This window comes from Grampus griseus, assembly GCF_964374135.1.
Source record: "Grampus griseus genome assembly, chromosome: 14".
In the NCBI taxonomy this organism is placed as follows: domain Eukaryota; kingdom Metazoa; phylum Chordata; class Mammalia; order Artiodactyla; family Delphinidae; genus Grampus; species Grampus griseus.
The window spans coordinates 66,583,207-66,609,645 of record NC_139008.1 but is presented as its reverse complement, the minus strand read 5'-3'; the positions used below and the strand labels follow the sequence as shown (position 1 = coordinate 66,609,645).

Below are 26,439 nucleotides of genomic sequence, written 5' to 3'. Positions count from 1 at the left end.
TAAGCCCGCGTGCCACAACTACTGAGCCTGCGCTCTAGAGCCCACAAGCCACAACTACTGAAGCCCATGTGCCTAGAGCCCATGCTCCGCAACAAGAGAAGCCACCGCAGTGAGAAGTCCATGCACCACAATGAAGAGTAGCCCCCTCTCACCACAGCTAGAGAAAAGCCCACATGCAGCAACGAAGACCCAATGCAGCCAAAAATAAATAAATATATATATATTTTTTAAAAATAAAAACATGGCAAAGAAAAAAAAGTTCCATGTTGACCCTTCACCTGGCTTGGGGCTGGGGTGGGACAGGGTGGATAGTGCAGAATAAAAATGGTGGGATTCAAAAAAAGAAAGAAAACCTTTTATCTTATAAAAACTTTACTTTTGTATTATTTCAGATGGAAGCTCCACCACTCTCTCCTTTTCCACATATTAAGCAACAGCCAGGCTCTCCGCGCCGCATTTCCCAGCAGCACTCCATTTATGTGTCCCCACACAAAAATGGGTCAGGCCTTACAACAAGGAGTGCTCTGCTCTATAAGTTCAATGGCAGCCCTTCTAAGGTAAGTTGCACACAAACTTTACTCCAAAACAATGGTGTACATGTGTTAAATACTGGATTTCAGATTTCCAATTAGTAATCTTTAATCTTACCCCTTTTTTTGCAAAGTTACTGCTAATAAATATGAACCATTACTATGGCAAGTTTCCTGTGATCAAGAGCAGTGTATTCAGTTGAGGTAGTTTAATCCTTTACGATTGATGTGGTATCGGGGGAGTTCAGTCCAAGAGCCCAGTGTGTCCCTGCTCAAGCACGATCTTGAGAAGGACCAGTAAGGCAACACCTGCAAGTGGTCAGACATGGGGAACACTATGTGTAAAGGAAGGCCTTAGAAGTGAAAGTTCATTTGGTGGATGGCAACCAGGATAGTGAAAGGTCTGAAAACAGAGGCCTCTTCTTACTTACACAGACAGCTCTATGGTTATCTCCATCTTTATTCCCATACAATGATGAAGATGTGATAGGGACATGATTGCTGTTTTCAGATAATTCAAGGGCTATCAAGTAGATACACTCAGTATGTCTCCAGAAGCCAGAATCACTACTAACTGGAAGAAACTGTAGTGGGACAGATTGTAACTCAGTCCAAATACATGGCAGCTCCTTAACTCATTAGTTTCTCATTTAGTTCCACAGACATCTATTAAGTTCCTGCTATGCTTAGCAAACAAAGTTGACTGAGATATACTGCACAGGCTTGCATTTCTTCTTTATAGAAGTTGATTTTATATGAGGACTTTTAGAAGAAATTCTTGCATAAAATCAGAAATGGGACCAATTGAATTGTAAGGCAGTGATTTCACAGTCATAGGTCAGAATCTGGGGAGCTTGTTGAACACAGATACCTGTCCCATAGACTTCCTGTATCACAGAGCTCTGGCAGGCAGGTCTCCTAGACTGTTGTGATGCACAGCTTTCAGGAGCAACTTCTCTAAGGCTGCCTTACAGACCAGCAACATCAGCATCACCTGGGAGCCTGTTAGAAACGCAGACTCTCAGGCTTACACCAGCCCAACTGAATTTGAATCTGCATAGTAACAAGATTCCCCAGACGATTAGTAAGCACATTAAAGTTTGAAAAGCACTGCTTCAGGAGGAGGATCTCAAACTTTAGGGAGTATCAGAATCACCTGGAAGGCTTGATAAACTATAGATTGCTGGGCCCAACCCCCAGAATGTCTGATTCAGTAGGGGTAGGGCGAGGCTTGAGAAATTGCATTCCTGATAAGTTTCCAAATGCTTCTGCTGCTTCTGGTCTCATGTCCACATTTTGAAAACTACTGCTATAAGGTAAATCCAATTTTTAAAATCACCTGAAAAGATTAGTTCTAATCACCCTTATTAGGTTGGCCTAGATTCAAAAAATAATCTCTACCCCAGTGTTCAGCTTTGGATAGAGGATAAAGGGCAGGAAAAAGCAGTTAGCTTAGTTCTTGGCTGCTGTTTCTCCCTTTTCCCCTTTTACTCACACATGTCCTCTATTTTTGCACAGAGTTTGAAAGATATCAACAACATGATAAGGCAAGGTGAGCAGAGAACCAAGAAGCGAGCAATAGCCATCGATGGTGATGCAGAATCACCTGCCAAACGCCTCTGTCAAGAAAATGATGACGTTTTACTTAAACGACTACAGGATGTTGTCAGTGAAAGAGCAAATCATTAGTGCCCTTCCCATTTCTATGATAAAAGCACTTTCAAGTTGTTTTGCAGAAAGTTGGGGCTCTATCTTTCAAAACATTCAGCCCTGTAGGTAGTAAATATCACTGAGTTACAAAAAAAAGTTACACCAAAGTTGGGTTTTTTTTACATTTATCCAAAATGTAGTTGACAGATGTATTTTGAGTTGGATTGTAAAGGAATGTTTTAAGTGCCTTTTAAACATATTAATAGTCATAGAATTGTTAAAATATTTGTTCCCTGGGTTTTTCAGGTGAAGTAAGGAGAAACCTCATAATTTTTTGGCTCACTTTTTAAAATAATTAAATGTCTTATTCTTCTGGGCTTTGTAATATGAGGGTGAATAATCTGTTTTTGGTAAGTGTCGTTTGAGGGGTTTGTGTTCCTAATTTAGTATTAAGTAGGGGTTGGGTTCCATGGCATCTGGGCCAGAGGATGATGCCCAGCCTGTCTCTGACCCAGTGTGGTAGCTCCACATCCAGGTGCCAAGACCATTGTGGGTTGTCCAGACACTTCTCGTGCCCTTCCTCTCCTTGAGCAGAAGCAGATTTGTACCTGAACCCCTGCACTACCCCCACTCCTTGCTTTCCAGCCCTAAGCCCTCTTAGCCTGGTGTCACAACCTGATAAAAGAGATACTTGCTCCTTTTTAAAACTACTATCATTTTGTTTTCCAAACCATTAACTTAGTTATGTATGATTATATTATGTCATATAATTCTCAAAATAGGAAGCTGCTTCTCAAGCCAGTAGAGTAAAATACAGAAAAGAGTTGTTAGAAACCATATTCCTACTAGTGAGGTAGCACCATGATAATATGTGAGATACTGTTTTTGAGGTTATCATGAGATTGGTCATTCTCAATGTATAATTGATTCCCTAAGAATAGTTGAAACCTTTTTCAAAACCACATTAATGTCACCTCATGCCATATTACTTCCCCCTCTTTGTTCTCAGTATCATCGGTGCATTATGAGTTTCCCATTAGGATTTGATCACTGGGCCCCTTAAGGGTGTTTTCCGGGGCTTGGGGTGCAACTTTCCAAAGAGTCAGCTGTTCGGTATTCACTTTTTCTAGTGAGTTTCCAGAATCTGGAAGGACATGGATAAGCCATTCTTAATTAATTTTGAGAAAATCTTATCAAATGTATGTTTTTTAAACCACAGACCTTATTTTTTTAAATGCAAAATATTTAACAAGTATTTAACTTAACCGGGGCTTCCCTGGTGGCGCAGTGGTTGAGAGTCCGCCTGCCGATGCAGGGGACACGGGTTCATGCCCCGGTCCAGGAAGATCCCACATGCTGCGGAGCGGCTGGACCCATGAGCCATGGCCGCTGAGGCTGCGTGTCTGGAGCCTGTGCTCCGCAACGGCAGAGGCCGCAACAGTGAGAGGCCCGCGTACCGCAAAAAAATATATATATATATATTTAACTTAACCTATGTCTAACCGTGGCTAATTTGAATTAGTCTGAGATTTGAGTATGAACTAGTAATTACGATTGTTAGGAATTTTATTTTTAAATTTTAAGACGAAAAGTAATTTTGGTCACATTTTACTTTTCTGAAAATTACATCCTCATTTTTTTGTGTAGTATCTACACATGTTATAAGCCAAATAACATCGTCTGTTTGAATCCTTGTATATATTTTTATGTAGCTATGAATACTGTGTCATTTTCATCATCGTTATTAATGTGCAGAATGTAAATGAGCATTTGTACGTTGTCTTTATAAGAAACTCTGGACATGTTTTTATCAGTTTTCAAGACTGAATATCAATGTACATAAAATGGTTAATAAAATACTGGAGTTTTTTGAGATTATTGAAAAAACTACACTTGAGCTCTTCTGTGTGATGAGATGCAATTGTGCAACCATCTAGAATCTGTATCTCTTTAACTATCTGCTTTATATCTTTTAAATATCTTAGTGTAACTTAAAAGTTAATGTTCCTGGTGCTTTCTAGGAGCTAGGAAGAGAATGGGGAGTGAATGACTGCTTGATGAGTATAGGGTTTTCTTTTGAGGTGATGAAAATAATTTTGGAACTTGATATAGGTGGTGATTGTATAACATTGTAAATTTATTAAATGACACTAAATTTTACACTTTAAAATAGTTAATTTTATGTTAGGTAAATTTCACCTAAATTGAAAAAGTGCCATAGACACATATAAAAAAACAGAATTAGGGCTTCCCTGGTGGCTCAGTGGTTGAGAGTCCACCTGCTGATGCAGGGGACACGGGTTCGTGCCCCGGTCCAGGAAGATCCCACATGCCGCGGAGCGGCTGGGCCTGTGAGCCATGGCCGCTGAGCCTGCGCATCCGGAGCCTGTGCTCTGCAACGGGAGAGGCCACAACAGTGAGAGGCCTGCATATCAAAAAAAAAAAAAAAAAAACAATTATTTCAAAGCCTTGGAATGGACCAAATTATGATTCTGAATCAAGGAAAAGGCTTCTCTCTTAGGAGTGCTTTCAGGTGTATTTCTTCGTTTGAGGATCACAGCTTAAAAGTTTTTTGGTTTTTTTTAACATCTTTATTGGAGTATAATTGCTTTACAATGGTGTGTTAGTTTCTGCTGTATAACAAAGTGAATCAGCTATACGTATACATATATCCCCATATCTCCTCCCTCTTGCGTCTCCCTCCCAACAAAAGTTCTTTTCTAATTAAGATTTTTATGTAGTTAGATTATGTTAAATCAAAAAAAAATTTTTTTAAAGAAGGTAATATCCTGCTTGTTTTTATTTTGTTGCTTACAGTACTTTCACTAAGTCAACAGATATTATTGGCTGTTTACTGTATGCCTGGCCCTTTGCTAGGGGATATAAAGGTGAACCAGGCATAGTTCCTGTCCTCAAGATATAATATTTGTAGCCTATTAATATACTGGGGTAAATATAGTAATACAAGTCTACACAAAGACGGATGGTGTTAGCACAGAGAAGGGAATGATTCACTCTGCCTGAATGAGTTTGTCAGGGAAATCTAAAATCACTCTAGGGAATTCCCTGGTGGTCCAGTGGTTCCGACTCCACACTTCCACCGCAGGGGGCACAGGTTCGATCCCTGGTCGGGGAACTAAGATCCCGTGTGCTGTGCGGCACAGCCTTAATTAATTAATTAACTAATTGATTAACTCTAAAGTGGGGGCTAAGTGGTAATTTAGTCGTTAGGGATGAATAACTCTTTGCCAGGGCAGTAGAAGACAGCATAACCAGTAGAAAGTCCCAGAGACTTGAAAGTACTATAGGTGTAGGAATTTCAGATAGTTTAGTGAGGCGGGAGTAAAGTGTACATATATAAAAGTGCAGTGCAAAGCAGAGCTAGAAAGGGACCTTTCTAGTTGGGCTTTAAGCCAGGCTAAGGAGCTCAGGCTTGGTCATTTCCAGTGGTTCTCAACATTGGCTGCAACTGGGGAGTTTTAAAACACACATCAGTGAATGGGTTTCTACCCCAGAGATTTCTGATTTAATTGGTTTGAGGAACAACCTAGTATTAGGATTTTTAAGTACTCCCTAGGTGAGTACCTAAGGTTGAGAACCACTGCTCCAGGTCATGGGGAGCCACAGAGGAGGTTTTGTTTTCTGTTTGTTTGTTTTTTGCGGTACGCGGGCCTCTCACCACCGTGGCCTCTCACGCTGTGGAGCACAGGCTCCGGACGCACAGGCCCAGCGGCCATGGCTCACGGGCCCAGCCGCTCCGCGGCATGTGGGATCTTCCCGGACTGGGGCACGAACCCGCGTCCCCTGCATCGGCAGGCAGACTCTCAACCACTGCACCACCAGGGAAGCCCAGAGGTTTTAATTTTATGTGGATAATGACAAAATCTGAATTTATTTATTTATTTATTTTTGTGGCCAAGCTGCACGGCGTGCCGAATCTTAGTTCCCCAACCAGGGACTGAACCCAGGCCCAGCAGAGAAAGCACCGAGTCCTAACCACTGGACCACCGGGGAATTCCCTAATGTTTATTTTGGCAGTTCCTTAACTTGCCCAAAGATAAGGATACCTGAGACACATTTTAACAATGCAGGCTCCTAGGCCCCACCCTTGACCAATGGAATGAAATCTCCAGGAGAAGGACTTACTTAGGAATTTTGTTAACCTCTGTTCCAAGTGATATTAACCCTCAGGCAAGTTAGAGACTTTCTGGCAGTTCTTCTCAAACTTTAAGAGCATAGGAATCACCAGGGATTGTTAATCTTGTTAAAAATGCAGAGCCTGGGGTTGGGCCTGAGATATTGCTTTTCTAACAAGCTCTTATACCTAACACCAGTGCTGCTGGGCTAAGGACTATGCTTTGAACTGCAAGTTTTAGAAATCTGGAATCTGCAGAGGATTGATTAGAAGATGTTTATTTAGACTGACACGGGAGACAAGTTAATGGTTCTTAACTTGGTTAATTTTGCCACCTTCAGGGACATGTGTCAATGACTGGAGACATTTTTGCATTTTTGGTTGTCACAACTGGGCATGGGAGGTTGGTGCTACTGGTGTGTAAGGGTAGAAGCCAGAGATGCTGCTAAACATCCTACAGTGCACTGGACAGCCCCCACAGCAAAGAATTTATCCAGCCCCAGTGTCAGTTGTGCCAATTAAGTAAAGACCTGGGCAAGAAGAGCTATATGCTTTACTGTACGGGTAACGGGGATAGAAAAGGAACCACCAAGGGTCACCCAACTCTGGGCAGGTATGGGGTCCCAGTTAGGGATAGCTTCATAAGGAAGATGACTTTCCAGGAAAGATTAATGCTAATAGATTCCAGGTGGGGTAACTAATACACATGTGGGATTATTTGGCATCAATGACAGACCCTTAATATAAAAGAAAATGTTCCTGAGGTTTCAGATTCTGCATGTAGGCAATGGTTCCATCAAATTTCCCCGTGGTAAGAATCACCTTTGAGGATTTATTAACTATGCAGATTTAAAAGTGTAGTATACAAACAGTTTTGTTAAGCATCCCAGGCTATTATTCTTATCTGGGAAGCTTGGAATGTACCTGTATAATGGCCAAGAGTATAGAGATCCAGGTTCAAACATCCACCCTGACGCTGTCTCACCAAACCAAGTTGGGCTTATTTACTTACTTCAGTTAGGTCATCATCACTTCAAGAAATAATTGATTAATTATGGAAAATAGCATTCATTGTATAACATTCAATATATGTAAGCAAAAAATAAAAACTATATTCCCACCAACCAGAGGTCACCTGTTCAAATTTTTTTTAATTTTTATTATTTTTTCACATGAAGAAAATTGTGTAAATCTTAGGTTTTATATTATGATGAATTTTTTCCAGCTTCACTGAGGTATAATTTACATAGAATAAAATGTACCCAGTCTAAGTGTATAGTTTGTATAATCATAATTATATATGATTGTATAACTACCACTACAATCCTCGTTTTATTGTGCTTTGCCTTATTGTGATTCACAGATACTGCGTTTTTTTTACCAAATTGAAGGTTTGTGGCAACTCTGCATCAAGCAAGTCTATTGGCGCCATTTTTCCAACAGTATTTGCTCACTTCATGTCTCTGTCACATTTTGGTAATTCTCACAATATTGCAAATTTTTCATTATTATATTTATGGTAATCTGTGATCAGTGATTTTGACGTATGATATTATCATTGTTTTGGGGTGCCATGAGCCACACCCATATAAGATGGCAATGTTGTGTGTGTTCTCACTGCTCCACTGACCTGCCATTCCCCAGTCTCTCTCCCTCTCGTTAGTCCTCCCTATTCCCTGAGACACAACAATATTGAAATAGGCCAAGTAATAAGTCTAAATGGCCTCTAAGTGTTCAAGTGAAAGGAGGAGTCAATCGATGTGGGAAACTTTACTGTTGTCTTAAAGACCTCGCCACAGCCACCCCAACCTTCAGCAACCACCACCCTGCTCAGTCCACAGCCATGAACATCAAGGTAGGACCCTCCACCAGCAAAAGATTACAGCTCACTGAAGGCTTAGATGATGGCTAGCATTTTTTGGCAAGAAAGTATTTTTTAATTAAAGTATGTACACTGTTGTTTTAGACAATGCTATTGCACACTTAATAGACTACTGCATAGTGTAAAAACAACTGACTTTTGTATGTACTGGGAAGCCAAAAAAATTTGTGTGGCTCACTTCATTACAGTGGTCTACAACTGAACCTGCAATATCTCTGAGGTATGCGTATATAGAACATTTCTATCACTTTAAAAAGTTTTCTTTTTCCCTCTAATATTCCCCACCCTCTGCATATCCTCCCTACCACTTACCCAGGCAATTGTTGGTCTGCTTTTTGTCACCATAGGTTTGCCTTTTCTAGAATTTCATGTAAATATATGCATGCACAGCATGTAATCTTTTGTATTTGAGTTCTGTCACTTAGTATAATGTTTCCGAAATTCATTCATGTGGTATGTATAAATATTTCTTTTTATTGCTGAGCAATTTTCCATACCTTGGTTATACTCAATTTGTTTTATCTCATTACCAGTTGATGGACATTTGGGTTGTTTCCAGTTTGAGGCTATTAATAGTTATGAACATATGTATGCAAGTCTTTGAACATATAATTTTATTTCTCTTTTATTCCTTTATGAGTTGCACTGCTGGGCCAAATGGTAAGTACGTGTTTAACTTCGTAAGATATACACGTCTTTTTTCAAAGTGGATCATTTTGCATTCCCACCAGCAGTGTGTAAGAGGTCCATTTGCTCCACATTACAGCCCCCCCTTTTTTTTAATTAAAGTATAGTTAACTTAGAATACTGTGTTAGTTCCAGGTGTACAGTAAAGTGATTCAGTCATATATTTTTTTCAGATTCTTATCAATTATAGTTTATTACAAGATACTGAATATAGTTCCCTGTGCTGTACAGTAAATCCTTGTTGTTTATTTTATATATAGTAGTGTGTATATGTCAATCCCAATCTCCCAATTTATCCCTCTGCCCCACCCTTTTCCCCTTTGGTAACAATAAGTTTGTTTTCTACATCTGTGACTCTGTTCCTGTTTTGTAAATATGTTCATTTGTACCATTATTTTAGATTCCACATATCAATGATATGACATTTGTCTTTCTCTGTCTGACTTACTTCATTTAGTATGGTAATCTCTAGGTCCATCCATGTTGCTGCAAAAGGCAATATTTCATTCTTTTTTGTGGCTGAGGAATATTTCATTGTATATATATACCACATCTTCTTTATCCATTCATCTGTTGATGGACACTTAGGTTGCTTCCATGTCTTGGCTATTGTAAATAGTGCTGCTATGAACATTGGGGTGCATGTATCTTTTCGAATTAGAGTTTTCATCTTTTCTGGATATATGCCCAGGAGTGGGATTGCTGGATCATATGGTAACTCTATTTTTAGTTTTTTAAGGAACTTCCATACTGGTTTCCATAATGGCTGCACTGTAGCCACCTCTTGATGTGAATCTTCCTAGACTTTTTCAATGCATATTGAAAAAATCGTTGTATTTTTAAGGTAAAAATGGATCATATATGTCACTTAATATATCATCTTTGCAATGTCTAAATGTTACCTTTCTGACAATTTTAATGCTTGTGTTCCAATAAATTATTTATGTTATCATTAAACAAGGAAAGATTAGCACAGTCTCTACAGCCACCACAGGAGGTGTCCTCAACAAGATGAAGCTCACCATCCTGGACCCCTCTTCTCAGGCCAGTGAGTGGGTGGCCAAATACATCAGGAACTGCATCATCCAGTTTAGCCAAGGGCCAGACAAGTACTTCACCCTGGGGCTCCCCACTAGGAGCACCCCACTTGTCTGCTACAAGAAGCTGATTGAGTACTATAAGAATGGAGACCTGTCCTTCAGATGTGTGAAGACTTTCAACATGGATGAGTATGTGGGCCTTCTTTGAGACCACCCAGAGAGCTACCACGCCTTCATGTGGAACAACTCTTCAAACACATTGATATCCACCCAGAAAACACCCACATTCTGGATGGGAATGCACCTGGCCTACAGGCTGAGTGTGATGCCTTTGAAGAGAAGATCAAGGCTGCGGGAGGGATTGAGCTGTTTGTTGGGAGGCATCGGCCTTGGTGGACACATTGCCTTTTACGAGTTGGGCTCCAGTCTATTGTCTAGGACCATGTGAAGACACTGGCCATGGACACCATCCTGGCCAATGCTAGGTTCTTTTTATATATATATATTTTTAATAAATTTATGTGTTTATTTTTGGCTGCGTTGGGTCTTTGTTGCTGTGCATGGGCTTTCTCCAGTTGCAGCGAGCAGGGGCTACTCTTCATGGCGGTGCACGGGCTTCTCATTGCAGTGGCTTCTTTTGTTGCAGAGCACAGGCTCTAGGCACACGGGCTTCAGTAGTTGTGGCACGTGGGCTCAGTAGCTGTGGCTTGTGGGCTGTACAGCACAGGGTCAGTAGTTGTGGCGCACGGGCTTAGTTGCTCTGCAGCATGTGGGATCTTCCCGGACCAGGGCTCAAACCCCTGTCCCCTGCATTGGCAGGCGGACTCTTAACCACTGAGACACCAAGGAAGCCCTTGCTAGGTTCTTTGATGGAAATCTCACCAAGGTGCCCACCATGGCCCTGATGGTGGGCATGGGCACTGTGATGGATGCTAGAGAGATGATAATCTTCATCTCAGGTGCTCACAAGGCGTTTGCTCTGTATAAGGCCACGGAGGAGGGAGTGAACCATATGTCTGCCTTCCAGTAGCATCCCCACACGGTGTTTATGTGCGACGAGGATGCCACCCTAGAGTTGAAAGTGAAGACTGTCAAGTATTTCAGAGGTTTAATGCTTGTTCATAACAAGTTGGTGGACCCCTTGTGCACTATGAAAGAGAAAGAAACAGAGAAAAGCCAGTCTTCTAAGAAACCATACAGTGATTAGCCTGTGCTAATCCTAGTGTCAACTACCTCACTGGGACAGGCGGGTCTTTCTGGAAATTGTCTTTAGGAGGACAGAATTGTATTGCTTTAATCTAGTGTGGTTACTAGTTGAATGGGTGAACTTGTCGTTCTTGGCTGTTCAGCGTGGAGTCTAGTCACGGAATTTAGCTACTTATTTGTAACTTAATGAGAAAAAAAATCACTATATAATTTTGACGTCTGTCCCACAGATTAGGGGTTTTTAGCTTTTTGTTGTGCCTCTAACACTGTTCAGATGTACAATATACTCCCATCAGGAATTTCTGTCATTACATATACTGATCTCAGTTGAGAGAGAGTTTGGGGCTTATGTTGGACAAAACCGCCTCGGAGAGTCTTAAGAGCCCCTTTTGGGAAGGCCTGCCCCTTATTTGAGAATCAGTGTTCCAGATTAAGGAACAAACTCTCTCAATGTCTAAAGTCACTATAAGGAAGTAGTCACTCTGGTCAGTAACAAGTGCCACAGGAAGAAAACTATCCCTTACGTTCTTTCCCCAGCTGTTTTTTTCTGCTCTCTCAGTTGGCCTTTCCATGAACTCAGAGGCCTCCTTGGGGAAGGATTTGGGTGGGTGGGGCTAAAGAGAAAGTTTTGCTGATGAACTCGGAGCCTCAAGGGGCCCAGCCACATCAAACTCCTATCCCTCAGGGACCCTCCAGCACCAGGAGGAAGGCAGAAACCCTTTTCCCAAGAGAGCCCTGTGTTTTGTTCCAAGGTCTCACCGTGGCACCTCTCTTATACATATTCATTCATAAGTAGGACATCCATGGGAGCAACAGACACAGCCAAGATTCGATGTTATGTTCAGCCAAGGTGATGGGGTCAGGGCAAGCAGCTCAATTATGAGTTTAGAAACAACACTAGAGTGACGTGTTTCCTGTGTCCCTGAGAGTTGAGTGCCAAGAAGCAGACCCAAGTGCTTCTAAAGTTGACTAATATCCTTTCCCCACTTAAAAAACTGCCCTTCTGGGGCTTCCCTGGTGGCGCAGTGGTTGAGAGTCCACCTGCTGATGCAGGGGACGCGGGTTCGTGCCCCGGTCTAGGAGGATCCCACATGCCGCGGAGCGGCTGGGCCCATGAGCCATGGCCGCTGAGCCTGCGCGTCCGGAGCCTGTGCTCTGCAATGGGAGAGGCCACAACAGTGAGAGGCCCGCATATCGTAAAAAAAAAAAAAAAACTGCCCTTCTAACACTCCTGGGTTCATGTGGCGTGGTCTGATGTTCCCAGAACATCAGGAAGTATGCTTTTGCCCTTTTATCCTTCACCTCTTGTTCACAAGATGAGTCTATTGCTCTGGTTTTTTTTTTTTTTTGTACTCTTATGCCTTGATGGTTTGAATGCTGCCTCCTCCTTCTACCAATTTTTGTGCCTCTTTGAAGCTGCTGCTGCCTCTATTTCTGGGAAAGATCTTTCAGAGCCTGGCTCAGGCCTCTCTTTAACTGCTGTGTTTGGTACCAGTGTTTCATTTTTAGGTTTTATAATGTGATTGTGCTGTCATTCTGTTTTAAGCTAATGGATCACTGGACTTGTTTACAATGTGACATTTTCTTTTAAATCTAGTCTTTTCAAGAAAAAAAATACAGGAAAGATTAAAAGGTTTTGGAATTTTGTTATTTCTTTGCTGAATTTGTTTCAGATACTGGCATTTGGAATTAATTTTGTTTAGTGAGTCTAATGTTCGCAAAGTTAAGAATTAGGCATTATTTAATCTATAACATTATGATGCAAGGTTGTTAAAATACTAGATATTCATTACACAGTGGAGTACCCCACAGGCTCCTTACTTCATTTGCGTTCTGCTCAAGTGTCAGGTCACAGCACTTCCCAGCCTTTCCTATACTCTTAACATGTTTTATTTTTCTTCCCAGAATTTATAATCTACTCATGTATTATCTGAATCCACCACTAGTAATTAAGCTCCATGTAGGTGGAACATTTTTTCTGTAGTTTTCCCAAAGTGCAGAATGATGCATTGAAGGAAGTATGGGCTTGACATTTGTCAAATTCGTGAATTGAAGAAAGAGGCTTAGGGACACTTTTTGTTTTTATTTTGGGGGGTGGTTTGTCTTGGTTTTGGAGGGGTTTTTTTTGCCGCACTGCGCGGCATGCGGGATCTTAATTCCACCACCAAGGGTCAAACCCGTGCCCCCTGCAGTGGAAGCGCAGAGTCCTAACCACTGGACCACCAGGGAAGTCCCAGGGTTGCTTTTTTTTTTTTTTTTTTTTTTGCGGTACGCAGGCCTCTCACTGCTGTGGCCTCTCCCGTTGCGGAGCACAGGCTCCGGACGCGCAGGCTCAGTGGCCATGGCTCATGGGCCTAGCCGCTCCGCGGCATGTAGGATCTTCCCGGACCGGGGCACGAACCCGTGTCCACTGCATCGGCAGGCGGACTCTCAACCACTGCGCCACCAGGGAAGCCCCCAGGGTTGCTTTTTATAATAATTATATCTCACATGTATTAAGCATTTTCTATGTGCCAGACTCAATTCTCATAAAGCCCTGTAACAAAACTTTACAGAGGAGGAAATTAGAGCTCATAGATTTTAAGTAACTTGCCCAAGGTCTCAAGAGTCAAACCCAAGCACTCTGGCTCCCCAATTTTTTTTTTAATTCAATGAAATTAGGGGGGTTTTGTGTGGCAAAATATGTATAACATAAAACTTACCATTTAATCATTTTAAGTATATAGTTTAGTGGCATTAACATTCACATTGTTGTGCAACCAATCTCCAGAACTTTTTCAAAAATCTTGCAAAACTGAAACTCTATACCCAGTAAACAACAACTTCCTTTTTCCCCTCCCTTCCTGCCCCTGGCAACCACCATTCTACGTTCTGTTTCTATTATTTTGACTACTTTAGATACTTCATCTAAGTGAAATCATACAGTATTTTTGCTTTTGTGCCTGGCTTATTTCACTTAGCATAATATCCTCAAGGTTCATGCATGTTGTAGCATGTGTCAGAATTTCCTTCTTTTTAAGGGTAATATTCTATTGTGTGTATAGGACCACATTTTGTTTATCCATTCACCCTTAGATGGACTACAGCTCAATTTTAATCTGTAAGCTATACTGTGTCTTTTGATATTAATCTTGAGTTGACAGATTTATATCCTCCGTATTCTTGGAAGTCCTGGGCTGTCTTCCTTAAGCTTCTCTCTTCCTTTGCCATGTGAAACATTCTCATTTCTTGTTTCTGTTTTGGAGCAGATCTTCTCACATGCATCACACACAGAGGAAACTCAGCTTGTTGAAAGATTTCCTTTCAAAAAGTTGCTTACAACAAATATTTTGGGGGGGGGCGGAGGGGTTATTAATGTGGTCCAATAACAATCTTCTCCCTTCACTCAATCCTTCTCTTCCAAGCCCTCTCTCCCAGTTGCCTCCTGGGAGCCCTAGATTACTTGCCTTTAATACATCTTCCCTAAACTTTCCACCTTAGAAGCCTTAGCACCAGCTTTCACCAATGTCCTGAAGATTGAGTCAAGGTGGCACTGAAAAGGGTCTTTTTCTCCAAGGAACACTGCTCTCCTTCTCAGAACCTACTGCCAGCTTATTCCCAGATACTCAGAGCACAGTAGATAGGGGAAAGTTCAATTCCCTTGAAGCCACCTTGAAGCCATGTAAATTATACTTCTCACTAGTAGGAATAATTGAGGTTTTCTCAGTCTTATAAACAATGTAAATAAGAGCACATTAAATACTACTATGTGTATTGGTGTACTCTAACTCACAATATAGGGAAATACAATATACTTGTTATGCAAATGCAACTCCAAAGACAACCCTCCAGTCCCACCCAGGTTACTGGCTTTAAACCCCACCTTTATAAAAATTCTGAAACTATTTTCCTTGTTAATCACAGTGATTAACAAGTCCCAAACACTAGAATGCCTTCAGACCTTCTCCTTGAGATAAGGGTCACGTTTTTAGATGAGAAGGATTACTATGTAAAAAGAATATTTTTTAAAAGATCAAGGGACTTACCTGGCAGTCCAGTGGTTAAGACTCCACACTTCCACTGCAGGGGGCGCAGGTTAGATCCCTGGTCAGGAAAATAAGATCGCACATGCTGTGTGGTACGGCCAAAATATTAAAAAAAAAAAAAAAAAAAAAAAAAGATCAAAGCCTTCCTTAACATTTGAACTAATATCTACTTTGTTAATGACAGCACACTTAGAGTGAAAGCATAGACAAGTATATATGAGACTTTATTTTGCATGATATCCAATAGCACAGGGGTTCCTGGTTGTAACCAGCTCCATAGTCATCAGAAGCAGAAACCTGGGGCCCAAAGACTGGGAACAATTAAGTCAAAATGCCCAACCTTAGGCCATCAACTCAGGAGTAGTTGTCACATAGTACAAACATGTTGGCTGTGTGTATCAGTCTGCTAGGGCTTCCATGACAATACACCACGGGCTGGGTGGCTTAAACAACAGAAATTTATTTTCTCATAGTTCTGGAGCCTAGGAGCCCAAGATCAAGGTGCTAGCACAGTTAGCATTACTGAACCAGGTCCATTTGCCCAATGTGCAGCAAGCCAAACACTGAGATGCCAAGGTTTACAGCCAAGAAGGAGTTTATTCACAAGTCAGCCAAGCAAGGAGATGGGAGAACAAGTCTCAGATCCACCTCCCTGAAGGCAAGAGGATTGAAGTATTTATTGGATAAGCAAGGTGGTCTTGAAACCACCTTGAGCAGGACACTGCAGTGCCCTCCTGGGTACAAAAGCCCTTCCATGTCCCCCACTTTTCATATGTAGGAAAAAGGCTTCAGCCTCCTAGACCTTCTCTGAGTTCCAAAGGGCAGATTCAAGCAGATACTAATTAGAGAAATGAGGGAATGCAAAAACAAAGGAAAAGCAGTTAAGTAAGAAAAGTAATGACAACAGGCAGCAATAAAACAGAGTCCTAGCTCCTCCTCAAGAGATATTCATAACAATCTGATACATATCTTGAATTGTTTTATAGGAACTAAGGCCCTCACCCAAGTGGAGGATGGTGACTTCATGCAGAGCACAAGATTCCTGGAACGCCACCCATTACCTCACCATCCACCCATCAGAAGAAAGCTATGCATCCTGCAGCCCTCGGCCCAAAAGTTGCCTTTAAAAACTCTTCTCTGAAACCCGTCAGTGGAGAGTTTGGGCCTTTTGAGCATGAGCCTCCCATGCTCCTTGTTTGGCACCTGCAATAAAAGCTGTACTTTCCTTCATGACAACCGGGTGTCAGTAAATTGGTTTTGCTGTGCGGCAAGTGAGTGGACCGAAATGCATTTTGGTAACAGTCTTAGGTATGGGGAAAGGTGACTTGAGGTAGGGAAAAAGGTGAGGTAATCAGTGTTCTGCGCAGGTGCTTCTGGGTTACATGCTTCTGCATATTCAAAATGGAGGTGCTTAGCATGATCTGAGGGTGGAGGTTTCCAGCCCTCTAACATCAAAAGGCCCTTCACTGGACAGCTGTGCAGGCCCAGTTTTAGGGCTGGTGGTCCCAACCAATGCCCAGCTGGCTCATACTGGGCAGGAGCTGACTCCAACTTCCTGTAAAACAACTGGGCTTTGTGAAGCTTGGAAGGTGTGCAATTAAAGAGAGGAAAAAAGAAAGAAAGAAAATGAAAGTGAAATTCATCAATGAAGGCAGTTTTAACAAGCTGTTCCCTTATGTGTTGTTCTGTAAAAAGTTCAACAATTTCTATTAGTTATCAGCTTCTGTTAACTCCACGGGGCATGGTTTTATTAGTTTCTGATAAGATCTCTCTTCCTTGCTTCCAGACAGCTGTCTTTTTGCTGTGTCCTCACATGGCCTTTCCTCTGTGTGCACAAAGGGAAAGAGATCTCTGCTATCTCATCCTTTCTTATAAGGACACCGGTCCTGGGGCTTCCCTGGTGGCGCAGTGGTTGAGGGTCCGTCTGCTGATGCAGGGGACACAGGTTCATGCCCCGGTCCGGGAAGATCCCACATGCCGCGGAGCGGCTGGGCCCATGAGCCATGGCCGCTGAGCCTGTGCGTCCGGAGCCTGTGCTCCGCAACGGGAGAGGCCACAACAGTGAGAGGCCTGTGTACCGCAAAGAAAAAAAAAAAAAAAGGACACCAGTCCTATCTATTGGATTAGGGCCCCACTTGTATGACCTTATTTAATCTTAATTACCTCCTTAAAGGCCCTGTCTCCAAATACAGTCACATTGGGGGCTAGGACTTCAACATGTGATTTGGGGGGGACACAATTCAGTCCGTAATACCATGGATCCACTCACTGTGTGGCCCAGTGACGTTCTCAGAGAAAATGATCTTTGTGAACTTGGCTGACAGGCAGTGGTATTCACTAGGGACTGTAGGGGATGAGTGTTGAGGACTTGACTAGACTGGACTGGATACAAGTGTCACTACAAGCTAAAAATCAGCCAGATAACACTGAATATCTGAAACAGAGTCCTGTTGGATGCTGAAGTTGTGTATCAGGGATGCTTTTGGCTATAAATGAGAGAAAAATCCAAAAATTCAAAACACACACACATGGTACTTCCCTGGTGGTGTAGTGGTTAAGAATCTGCCTGTCGATGCAGGGGACACAGGTTCGAACCCTGGTCTGGGAAGATCCCACATGCCGCAGAGCGACTAAGCCCGTGTGCCACAACTACTGAGCCTTCACTCTAGAGCCCATGAGCCACAACTATTGAGCTCGCGTGCTGCATCTACTGAAGCCCATGCTCCACAATAAGAGAAGCCACTGCGATGAGAAGCTGGCACACCGCAATGAAGAGTAGCCCCCACTCGCCACAACTAGAGAAAGCTCACGCGCAGCAACGAAGACCCAACACAGCCAAAGATAAATAAATAAATAAATTTATGAAAAAAATAAATAGAAAAGAAACAAAACACACACACAAAAGAGAAAATCCAACTCAACCTGGCTTAGGAGCTAAGAAAGTTTCTTGGCTCACGTAGTTGGAAGTTGTCAAACCACAATCAGTATCATGGCTGCAAAGAATAAAGATCTTTATTTGGGGTGTTAAGAACTGCAATTCAGGGATTTCTCTGGTGCCACAGTGGTTAAGAATCCGCCTCCCGATGCAGGAGACATGGGTTCGAGTCCCGGTCTGGGAAGATCCCATGTGCCATGGAGCAACTAAGCCCATGCGCCAAAACTGAGCCTGCACTCTAGAGCACATGAGCCACAACTACTGAACCCTGGGCGCCTAGAGCCTGTGCTCCGCAACAAGAGAAGCCACTGCAGTGAGAAACCCGCGCACCACAACAAAGAGTAGCCCCCGCTCACTGCAACTAGAAAAAGCCCACGCGCAGCAACGAAGACCCAACGCAGCAAAAAATAAATAAATAAAAATTTTAAAAAAATAATTGCAATTCAGGAGACACAGATTTGGGTGAAGACCAAAAGAGTGCTCAGAAGAAGGAATTATCAGGGCTTATAAAGACAAAAGCCACAAGGTTGTTAGAGTTGTCTGGTGAGAATTGTGATTGACTCTGACACAAATAAGGAAACATTTGTTCTTAAGGAATAGACTGTCACTAGTTTGTTTAGGGTGAGGTCAATAAGTATCTTGAGTTTCTGACAAATGTTCTGGATGCCTGTGTTAAGACAATAAGTGGTCAAAAGTTCAGATTCCATCCAGGCTGAGACATGCATAAGTCCTATTTCCTCAGTGGCTTCCCAGGTCCATTTTAGAGACCTCTCTTAGCAATACCTACTCCATATTTATTTTTCTTTCATGTTCCCCCTTTTGATCAAGATCTTTCTTTGGGAGGCATCAATGATCAACCATTTGGTTATATGTCATTGGCTTCGACTTCCTCTGTGCTGGGGAGGCTCATTCCCAGAGAGTCATGTCCCACAGAGGAGGGAAAGAGGTGGCTGTGTGAAAGGTATGCTTTTAGAAAGTTTATGGCCATATTTGAGCAACAATAAGTCATCTAGGAAGCAAGTCCTCAGTGGCATTCAAAATAAGAGAAGTTCATAAATCTTCATTAGTTAGAATCTTACAGGAGTGGTCAATCATCTCCAGATGTCTATCATTTTTCCTTTTAGTATTTCTCCAAGACTTGGTATTAGGTCATTCATAGCAGTTATTTGCTTTTTCATATGGCTCATTAAGTGGATGACATTAGATGATTCATCTGGTCCTGAATCTTGGGAAAGCTGTCTACAACGGATGTCATCTGCTTCATTATCCTGGCCTTTGTCTAGTTAATTTCAGTTTCAGGTCTCTAGACTGTTGTGAAGTCCAAGCAGGACATGGTGCCTCCTTTAAATGAGAAACATGAATCCATGAGTCAATGCCCTTAAGTTTAGCAGCACAAGTTTAGTTAACAATACCTGGAAAGGTCCCCTCCAACAAGATTGGAGGACATCTTTGTGAAGGTGTAGTTTCCAATAGACATAGTCACCAGTCTATTTTTTCCTGAGGGACTGGACCTGAGATTAAGCAAAACCAAAGGCAGTACTTTGGGCCACAGCAGCTTAAATGATTAGTCATCGTAAATGCGCTATGGTAGGTGAAGGAGTGCAAAGACTAAAAAAATGAGTTTGCCAGGGAGCCGCAGTTGTCTTGGGTTTCCCATAGCCCCCACTGTCAATTTAATTTACAGCCATTGTTTACCCATCTTAATTTATCTGATTCAGAAGCAGGCTGTTGCCATGTTACAAGTAATCAGGATGGCGAAAGTCTGGCAATAAGGGGTCAATTCTTCTGTAGAAGCAGAATGGACCTCATCTACATGTGTCACAATATTTACAGATTCTGTTGCTGCTGACTTTGCATGAAAGTCAGCTAGGGCATTTCCCTTGTACTCTATCCTTTTAGTGTTAGCCTCAGTTTGATGACAGACAACATTTTACATCAGGACATATCAGACTTACAGGAATTTCACACAATTTCTGGAACACTTATAACAAATACCTATACAGACACAACACAAAGAAGTCTTAACATTACTTCTTATTTGACAATGCTTCCCCTATAATTTAAAAATATCAAATATACCTAATTAGTTTAATATCTCTTTCTTTACAAGGAGAAAGAACAAACCTTTGAGATATTTCAGAGACCCTGCGAAATATATCTCTAAGTTAGTTCTAAGTCAAAAAGAATTCATTTAGGGCTTCCCTGGTGGCGCAGTGGTTGAGAGTCCGCCTGCTGATGCAGGGGACGCGGGTTCGTGCCCCGGTCCGGGAGGATCCCACATGCCGCGGAGCGGCTGGGCCCGTGAGCTATGGCCGCTGAGCCTGTGCTCTGCAACGGGAGAGGCCACAACAGTGAGAGGCCCGCGTACCGCAAATAAATAAATAAATAAATAACGTTAAAAAAAAAGTGTTATACTTAATGTTGCTAATGCTAAAGATATGTCTGTATTAATTTAACCAACAAACTTAAACTAGCTTTTATTTACTAAAGATTCATCCCAGATCATGTGAACTTGAGAAACATTTCAGTTAGTTTCTATTATATTTTTGCAAGTATACTTAATTTATATACTGCTTGTTTGTTTTAAGCCAATTACATATAACTCTTTTACAAATTAATTTTAGCAATACCATCCAAAGAAAACATACCACATAGCCACAACATATTTATATATAGACACACATGAACATACAGACAGATGCAAACAGAGGCCTTACAGTTTTTGTTTCAAAATTTTCCTTGAACTAGATTTCTGGGCAAAGGTGCTTCTATAGCACCTTGTGTTTTTAAAAGTCCTTTTCACGCTCTCTCTCTCTCTCTCTCTTTTTTTTTTTCCTTCCGATTTTAGGAATTGGAGATGGTCTAGATAAGAGTTCCCAGAGAGGTTACAAGCCTTTTGAGATAAATAAGGGAGGTATGGGGAATGATGAAAAGAAATGGGTGAACTGTGAACTGTCTCTAGAACTGCATTTCCAGTTTCACAAAGATTCATAAGGTATAATTCAAATGACATCACAGGCTGATCCACCCATCCAACTACTTTATCCTCAATTTGCTTCTTTATATTAGGGAGATTTCTAACTGAGATGTAAGTCAAAAAATGTTTATGTTTTGCCCAGGCAATGTTGTTGGTTCCCTTTAGCACGTCCAATCAATAGTGCTTGAAGGGCGGATTTACATGCCTTAGTCCAGGGGGTATATGTGATGGTGTTGGTGGCGTCCTCATTGGACCTGGCTTTAAAAGGGGCTGCCATTACAGGATGGGCAGTATGGATGGTCTTCTGCAGGGGATCAACCTCAGTGCTATAAAAAAGGAAGTTCAGAGAGAGATGGATAGAAAGCAGAGCCTTATGGCGGACATTCAGAGGGACAGAAAAAAGCAGATTTGGAGAGAGAGAGTTCTCAGAAGCCTCAGAGGATTTTTCTAGTTTGGAAATTTTTTGAGAGTTCGTTTCTCTGGGGGAAGCAATAGTAGTGGATTCATTATTACAATTGGAGGCCTCAAAACACCGATTGAAATATGCTTCCCGTTCTCTTTGTCTTGTTCTATAGCTTTTCTCCAATTGAGCACACAAACTAATTTAGAAATTTTGAATGAGCCACAAGTGGACCAACAGAGTTTCAAGTTGTTGTGGGTGATTTTAGTCTGATGCGAAAGAAATTTAGAAGAGGAAGGCCCATAAGTTTTAAACATAAATTGATCTGGAGTTCTGGATGGTGGCAGTGCCTGTAGAAACCCAACTCCCCATAACTGAGTACTCACCAAGATGAACAATTCCCTTCCCAGATAAAGCCAGCAACAGAGGACACCCAAATAAAGGCTCAGAACCTCAACCATATTGGGAGGTTCAGAACCAAGAAGACTTACCCCTAAGACCCAAGACCACTGAGAGATGACTGAGTACAAAGGACTCCTGTAGGTGCCTTACTTGTGCCTGCAGCAGCTCCATGGGTAGAAGTGAGTCACTTTGGCTCCCACTTCTGACACCATGTAATGTCCAACAATAATCAGTTTCAAGGCTGTACAGCACAAAGAGTGTTACTTGGGGTCTTAGGCATCGCAATTTGGTAAAAATTGCGATGCCTAAGATTCAGGTAAAACCAAAAGAGTGTTCCAGGGAACAGACAGAATCAGGGCAAAAGCTACAAGGTTTTTAAAGTTGTAAGAATTATGTTTGGCTCTCAAGCAAAAAGGAAATATTCATCCTTAAGGGACAGCTTTCATGAATTACTTAGGGTAATGGTCTGGTAAGTGTATCATAGACTGTGACAGGTTATTTAGGGTAAGGGTCTCCTAAGTATCTTGAGTTTCTAGAACATTGTGCAGATGTTCTGGATCACTGTTTTAAGACAATAAGTGGCCAAAGTTCAGATTTCATCCAGGCTGAGACATGCAAAAATCCCACTTCCTCAGTGGCCTCTCAGCTCCATTTTAGAGAGCTCTCCTAGTGATACTGACTGCATTTTGATTTTCCTTTCACAAAGTGCAGAGATAGGGTACACTTTTGGGTTGGTTGATCAAATGGCTGAATAGTCTCATCAAAACCCAAAGTCTGTTCCACAGTTTTGGCTTCTATCAGAAGCTTTCCTCCTAATGATTTCAGGAGAGCTAACCATAGCAATGGCAAATTCACCTTTTGTCATATCTTAGGGGCTCCCAAGCAAATCTATGTTGGAATCAGCCTGGCTGATGCAACTACCATTTGAATTTAGGAGCCAATGCTCCTAAAATATGAGTTGAAATATGTGTTGAGATTGGCTCTTAGCAATGAGTTTAAAAGGATTCATCAACTATGTTTACTCAGAAGTACCCCACTGAAGTCTGGCCACTCCCTCATGTGTTTGAGCATCCCAACCCCCAAATACATGGTCACCCCACCCCAAACATTGAGGCACACCTAGGAAGTCACCACAAGCAAAACTCTATAGGATGGCATGGCCTCTCTCTGTGACTGCCTAAAAGCAATAGAACTTGTACCCAGCTCTAGTTACAGAAAAGAACAATGGTTTTCAAGGCTGACCTAGGTTAAAATCCCAAAGCACTTAACACATGTGTGTGACCTTTGGCAAATCATTTCACCTCCCTGGGCTTCATTTCCAAATCTTTTAAATAACACCTGGGGTGTTTATCCAAAACCAATTCTCTTCTTCCTGATACTAGACCTTACCCTCTAACCCAATGGGTAACATGTGACCTGTTTGGGTCAATCATTTTATAACACAGCAATTGGTCCAGGAATTAATGCAATCAGACTTGTTGAAGTCATTCACTTATGTTGGAACTGGAGGAGCAGAGGCTTTCTTTCATCTCTAGATGTGAAGCTGTAAAGATGGGACCTCAAAGCTGCTTGCAGCGGTAGCCCTCATGTTCCCACATGGTTTGCACCCTCCTTGACTTTATCGCTTAACTCTTCCCCTTTACTCATTTTGCCCATCCAAACGGGCCTCTCTGCTATTTCTCAACACCAGGCATGCTCCTGCATGCTCCTGCTCCATCTTGGCTAAGAGATGCGTGTGCACACATGGGAAAACCCTGAGATATACCAAATACAGGCACAGAACCAGGAAAGGCAAGATGATTGGCCAAAGGAAACCCGGAAGAAATGCCCCATAAGAGTGATTCAAACTACCACGGGGGTGCGACTCTCTCTCTGAGTCTGCCCATGTGTCCATCCACACGTACTCTTTTTCCTCCTACTAAACACTTTGTTTCACTACTTTCCATGTATGGTGGAAATTTATTTCTGCAAAGCCGAAGGGCCAGGTCCTTGTCCCTGGCCACTGGTCTAGTGGCTAGGATTCAGCATTCTCACTGCCGCTGCCCAACCTCAATCTCTGACCAGGAATCGAAACCCTGCTTCAAGCCGCTGCAGGCTGTGGCCATCCAAGATCAATAGTAGGTACTCAAATATGGTAGCTATTATCATTTTGCCAGGTGTCTTTTTTTTTTGTTTTCAAAGAATTCCTTGACAGATCTGGAGACAAGTTTCTACATCTACGAACAGAAAAAGACTTATGAAGGGAAAAAAAAAGAAAAAGACTTATGGGGCACACAGCAGGAGGTGATCTTTGGATCTGTATGTGTGTGTATACACATTTTGTTTTACAAGTTTTCTTTCTTGAGCATTATTTTTATCAGACAAGAAAACCAACACTTTTTTAAAAAAGAATTTTGGCTTGCTTTGGGATTTTGACAGATGGAAAAAAGAATGTCTTGAGGAGGTCAGATTCAAAGAAAGAACCAGGGATTGGTGGTAGGTGGCACTGAGAACTAGTGGCACTTGTTTAAGAGGAAGTTGTGCAGAGATGTAAAACCACAAGGTTAACACTGCCAGACGTAAAATTGCCCAACTCAGCTGGGTGGGTGGAAGCAAGGAAGGGCAAGGAAGAACTGCTGGGGGTAGTCAAGGTCATTAAGCAATGGGCCTTAAATTAATTGAACTTAGAGTTTTTTCTAGTCCTAACTATGGTGAGACTGACATCAGAGGAGAGCTTGAATAGTCACTTCTCTCAGTACAACCAGAGCAGAGGGCCTGTGTCTAGTAGGCATTTGTTTCCACGTTGTGGAATGACTGGATGGAATAGGATCACCAGGACCAAGTGGAAGTGAAGTGGCAAACTAGGAACCACCCAAGTTTTGGAGTCAGCTTTGAATGTTGATCTGTCACTTAGCCATGTGACCTTGCTCAAGAAACCACCTTGTGCAAGATCTAGGGCCCCTACAAAGTAGGAGATTAGGGGAAACATAGTAAATATGGCATTAAATTATACTCTTTAACAAGCAAAAACAAAAAAAATCAAATTCTCAAAAGCAATTGCTTTGAACAAACCCAACTGATTAAACTTAAAACCCTGCTTATATCACCTTCTACTGCCCAAGAAACCTTGCTGTCAGGGCAGACTTTCCCACAAGTCTTATAAACACAAATTTTCAAATAGCCATTTCCAAGTTTAAATACGTCTTTCACATTTAAATGCTCTTTGTTGTCTCTTTGACCCCTCTCCCCTTGTTTTGGTTTCACAAGTCTTGAAAACTGTCTGTTTTTTCTCAAAATATTCTGTGGTTTAAAGGTTTGTTTTTCTGGGCCTGGCCCTTCTGTGCAGAGGAGGGCAAGGTCACCTCTCCATACTTTCCCCCACGGGTCTATGGGGTAAGGGAGCAATTGGAAAATTTGGATTAACTAATATAAAATAATTTTATATCAAAACTCCCGTTAGTGAGCAATTGTTGGCAAGTGAGTAGGAGCATGGGCTTTAGAGCCAGGCTGGATTGCTTGGGTTTGAATTCAGGCTTCATCACTCCCTAGCTGGGTGACCCTGGGCAAAACACTCAGTTCTCTGTACCTCAGTTCCTTACATCTTAAGGTTATTGGGATACTTAAATTAATTAATATTTGTAAGTCCTTAGAAGAGCGCCTGGCACACAGTAAAGCGCTAAGTGTTTGCTGAAAATATTTTGCTCAACCCTAGACCACAAACTAGTTCACGCTGCTTGATGATAATCTGCCTCACTCACCCCGTATCTCCTGGATGGGTCTACGGCTGTGTTGATGGGAAGGTGTACTGGCTTTAGTAGTGGTAGTAGTAGTAGTCCTTTTACCAACACGGCCAAGGGTAAGCCTGGGGTACTCATGTGAAGTTCAGTTCACCAGAAGAGCCCCTGCTCCAGACTGTAGTGGGATGTCCTGGGCACACTCTTCCCCGACCCCCGCGCTTATCAGCACCACTCTTAGCTCTGCTTCTACTCACTCGCTTTAGCGTAAACGCCGGGGTGGGGTTAAGGGTCATTGGGCGGTCACTGCGCCTGCGCCGGGACTGGGGGTTGGGGGCCTGAAGCGGGTGGCCTGCCTGGCCCCAAGGTCTGAGCTGTCAGTGCGCCTGCGCGGCCGGCCAGTAGGCTGGCAGTACTAAGCTGCCTCGCCGCCGCCGCCGCCACTGAGCTGCGAGTGCGCCTGCGCGCGGGTCGGGCGCCGGGGTTCTTGACTGTGCCGCGCGGGGCGCTGGGTGTAGCCATGCAGAGTGCCGACTCGCAGAAGCCCCCCAAGCGGCCCCGGCGCGATGGCAGCCCGAGAACCCCGCCAAACACCCCTCCCGCAGACACAGAGAGGTCCCCGAGCCCCGACCTTCACCCCGACCACCGGACCTGGGGCCCGGAGCAGGTGTGCTCCTTCCTAAGGGACTGTGGCTTCAGCGATTCTGGACTGCTGGAACGCTGCCGAGGTAGCAGGGCTGTAGGGGTGAGGGGCCGGGGGCCGGCGACCCGAGGTCACGACAGCCGGGCCTGAGAGAGGGCTCCCTGAGGCCGTGAGCGTGGGGGCCTCAGAGAGGAGCCAGAGCGGCCGAGGGAGA

The 26,439-nt window shown here is 42.8% G+C and overlaps 2 protein-coding genes and 1 pseudogene across 5 annotated transcripts in view; all 3 read left to right on the top strand.

Annotated features, from left to right (window-relative positions):
• The window catches only part of RBL1 (RB transcriptional corepressor like 1), a gene marked incomplete at both ends in the record, with an annotated part of 74,157 nt that extends 71,666 nt beyond the window's left edge, over positions 1-2,491 (top strand). The window contains 2 exons of the mRNA XM_082669490.1: positions 393-557; positions 2,049-2,491. Of these exons, the coding sequence (XP_082525616.1) occupies positions 393-557; positions 2,049-2,219 (336 nt within the window). The remainder of the gene's footprint in view (positions 1-392; positions 558-2,048) is intronic.
• Positions 2,492-9,895: 7,404 nt separating this feature from the next.
• Positions 9,896-11,131, top strand: LOC309832010 (glucosamine-6-phosphate deaminase 1-like; annotated as a pseudogene). Its single transcript has 2 exons — positions 9,896-10,409; positions 10,786-11,131. The product of its transcript is annotated as a glucosamine-6-phosphate deaminase 1-like (transcript).
• A 14,915-nt stretch (positions 11,132-26,046) lies between these two features.
• SAMHD1 (SAM and HD domain containing deoxynucleoside triphosphate triphosphohydrolase 1) overlaps positions 26,047-26,439 on the top strand; it is a 62,835-nt gene continuing 62,442 nt past the window's right edge. For all 3 annotated transcript variants that reach the window (XM_082669496.1, XM_082669494.1, XM_082669495.1), the window contains exon 1: positions 26,047-26,310. In XM_082669496.1, the coding sequence (XP_082525622.1) occupies positions 26,103-26,310 (208 nt within the window). In that variant the 5' untranslated portion in view covers positions 26,047-26,102. The remainder of the gene's footprint in view (positions 26,311-26,439) is intronic.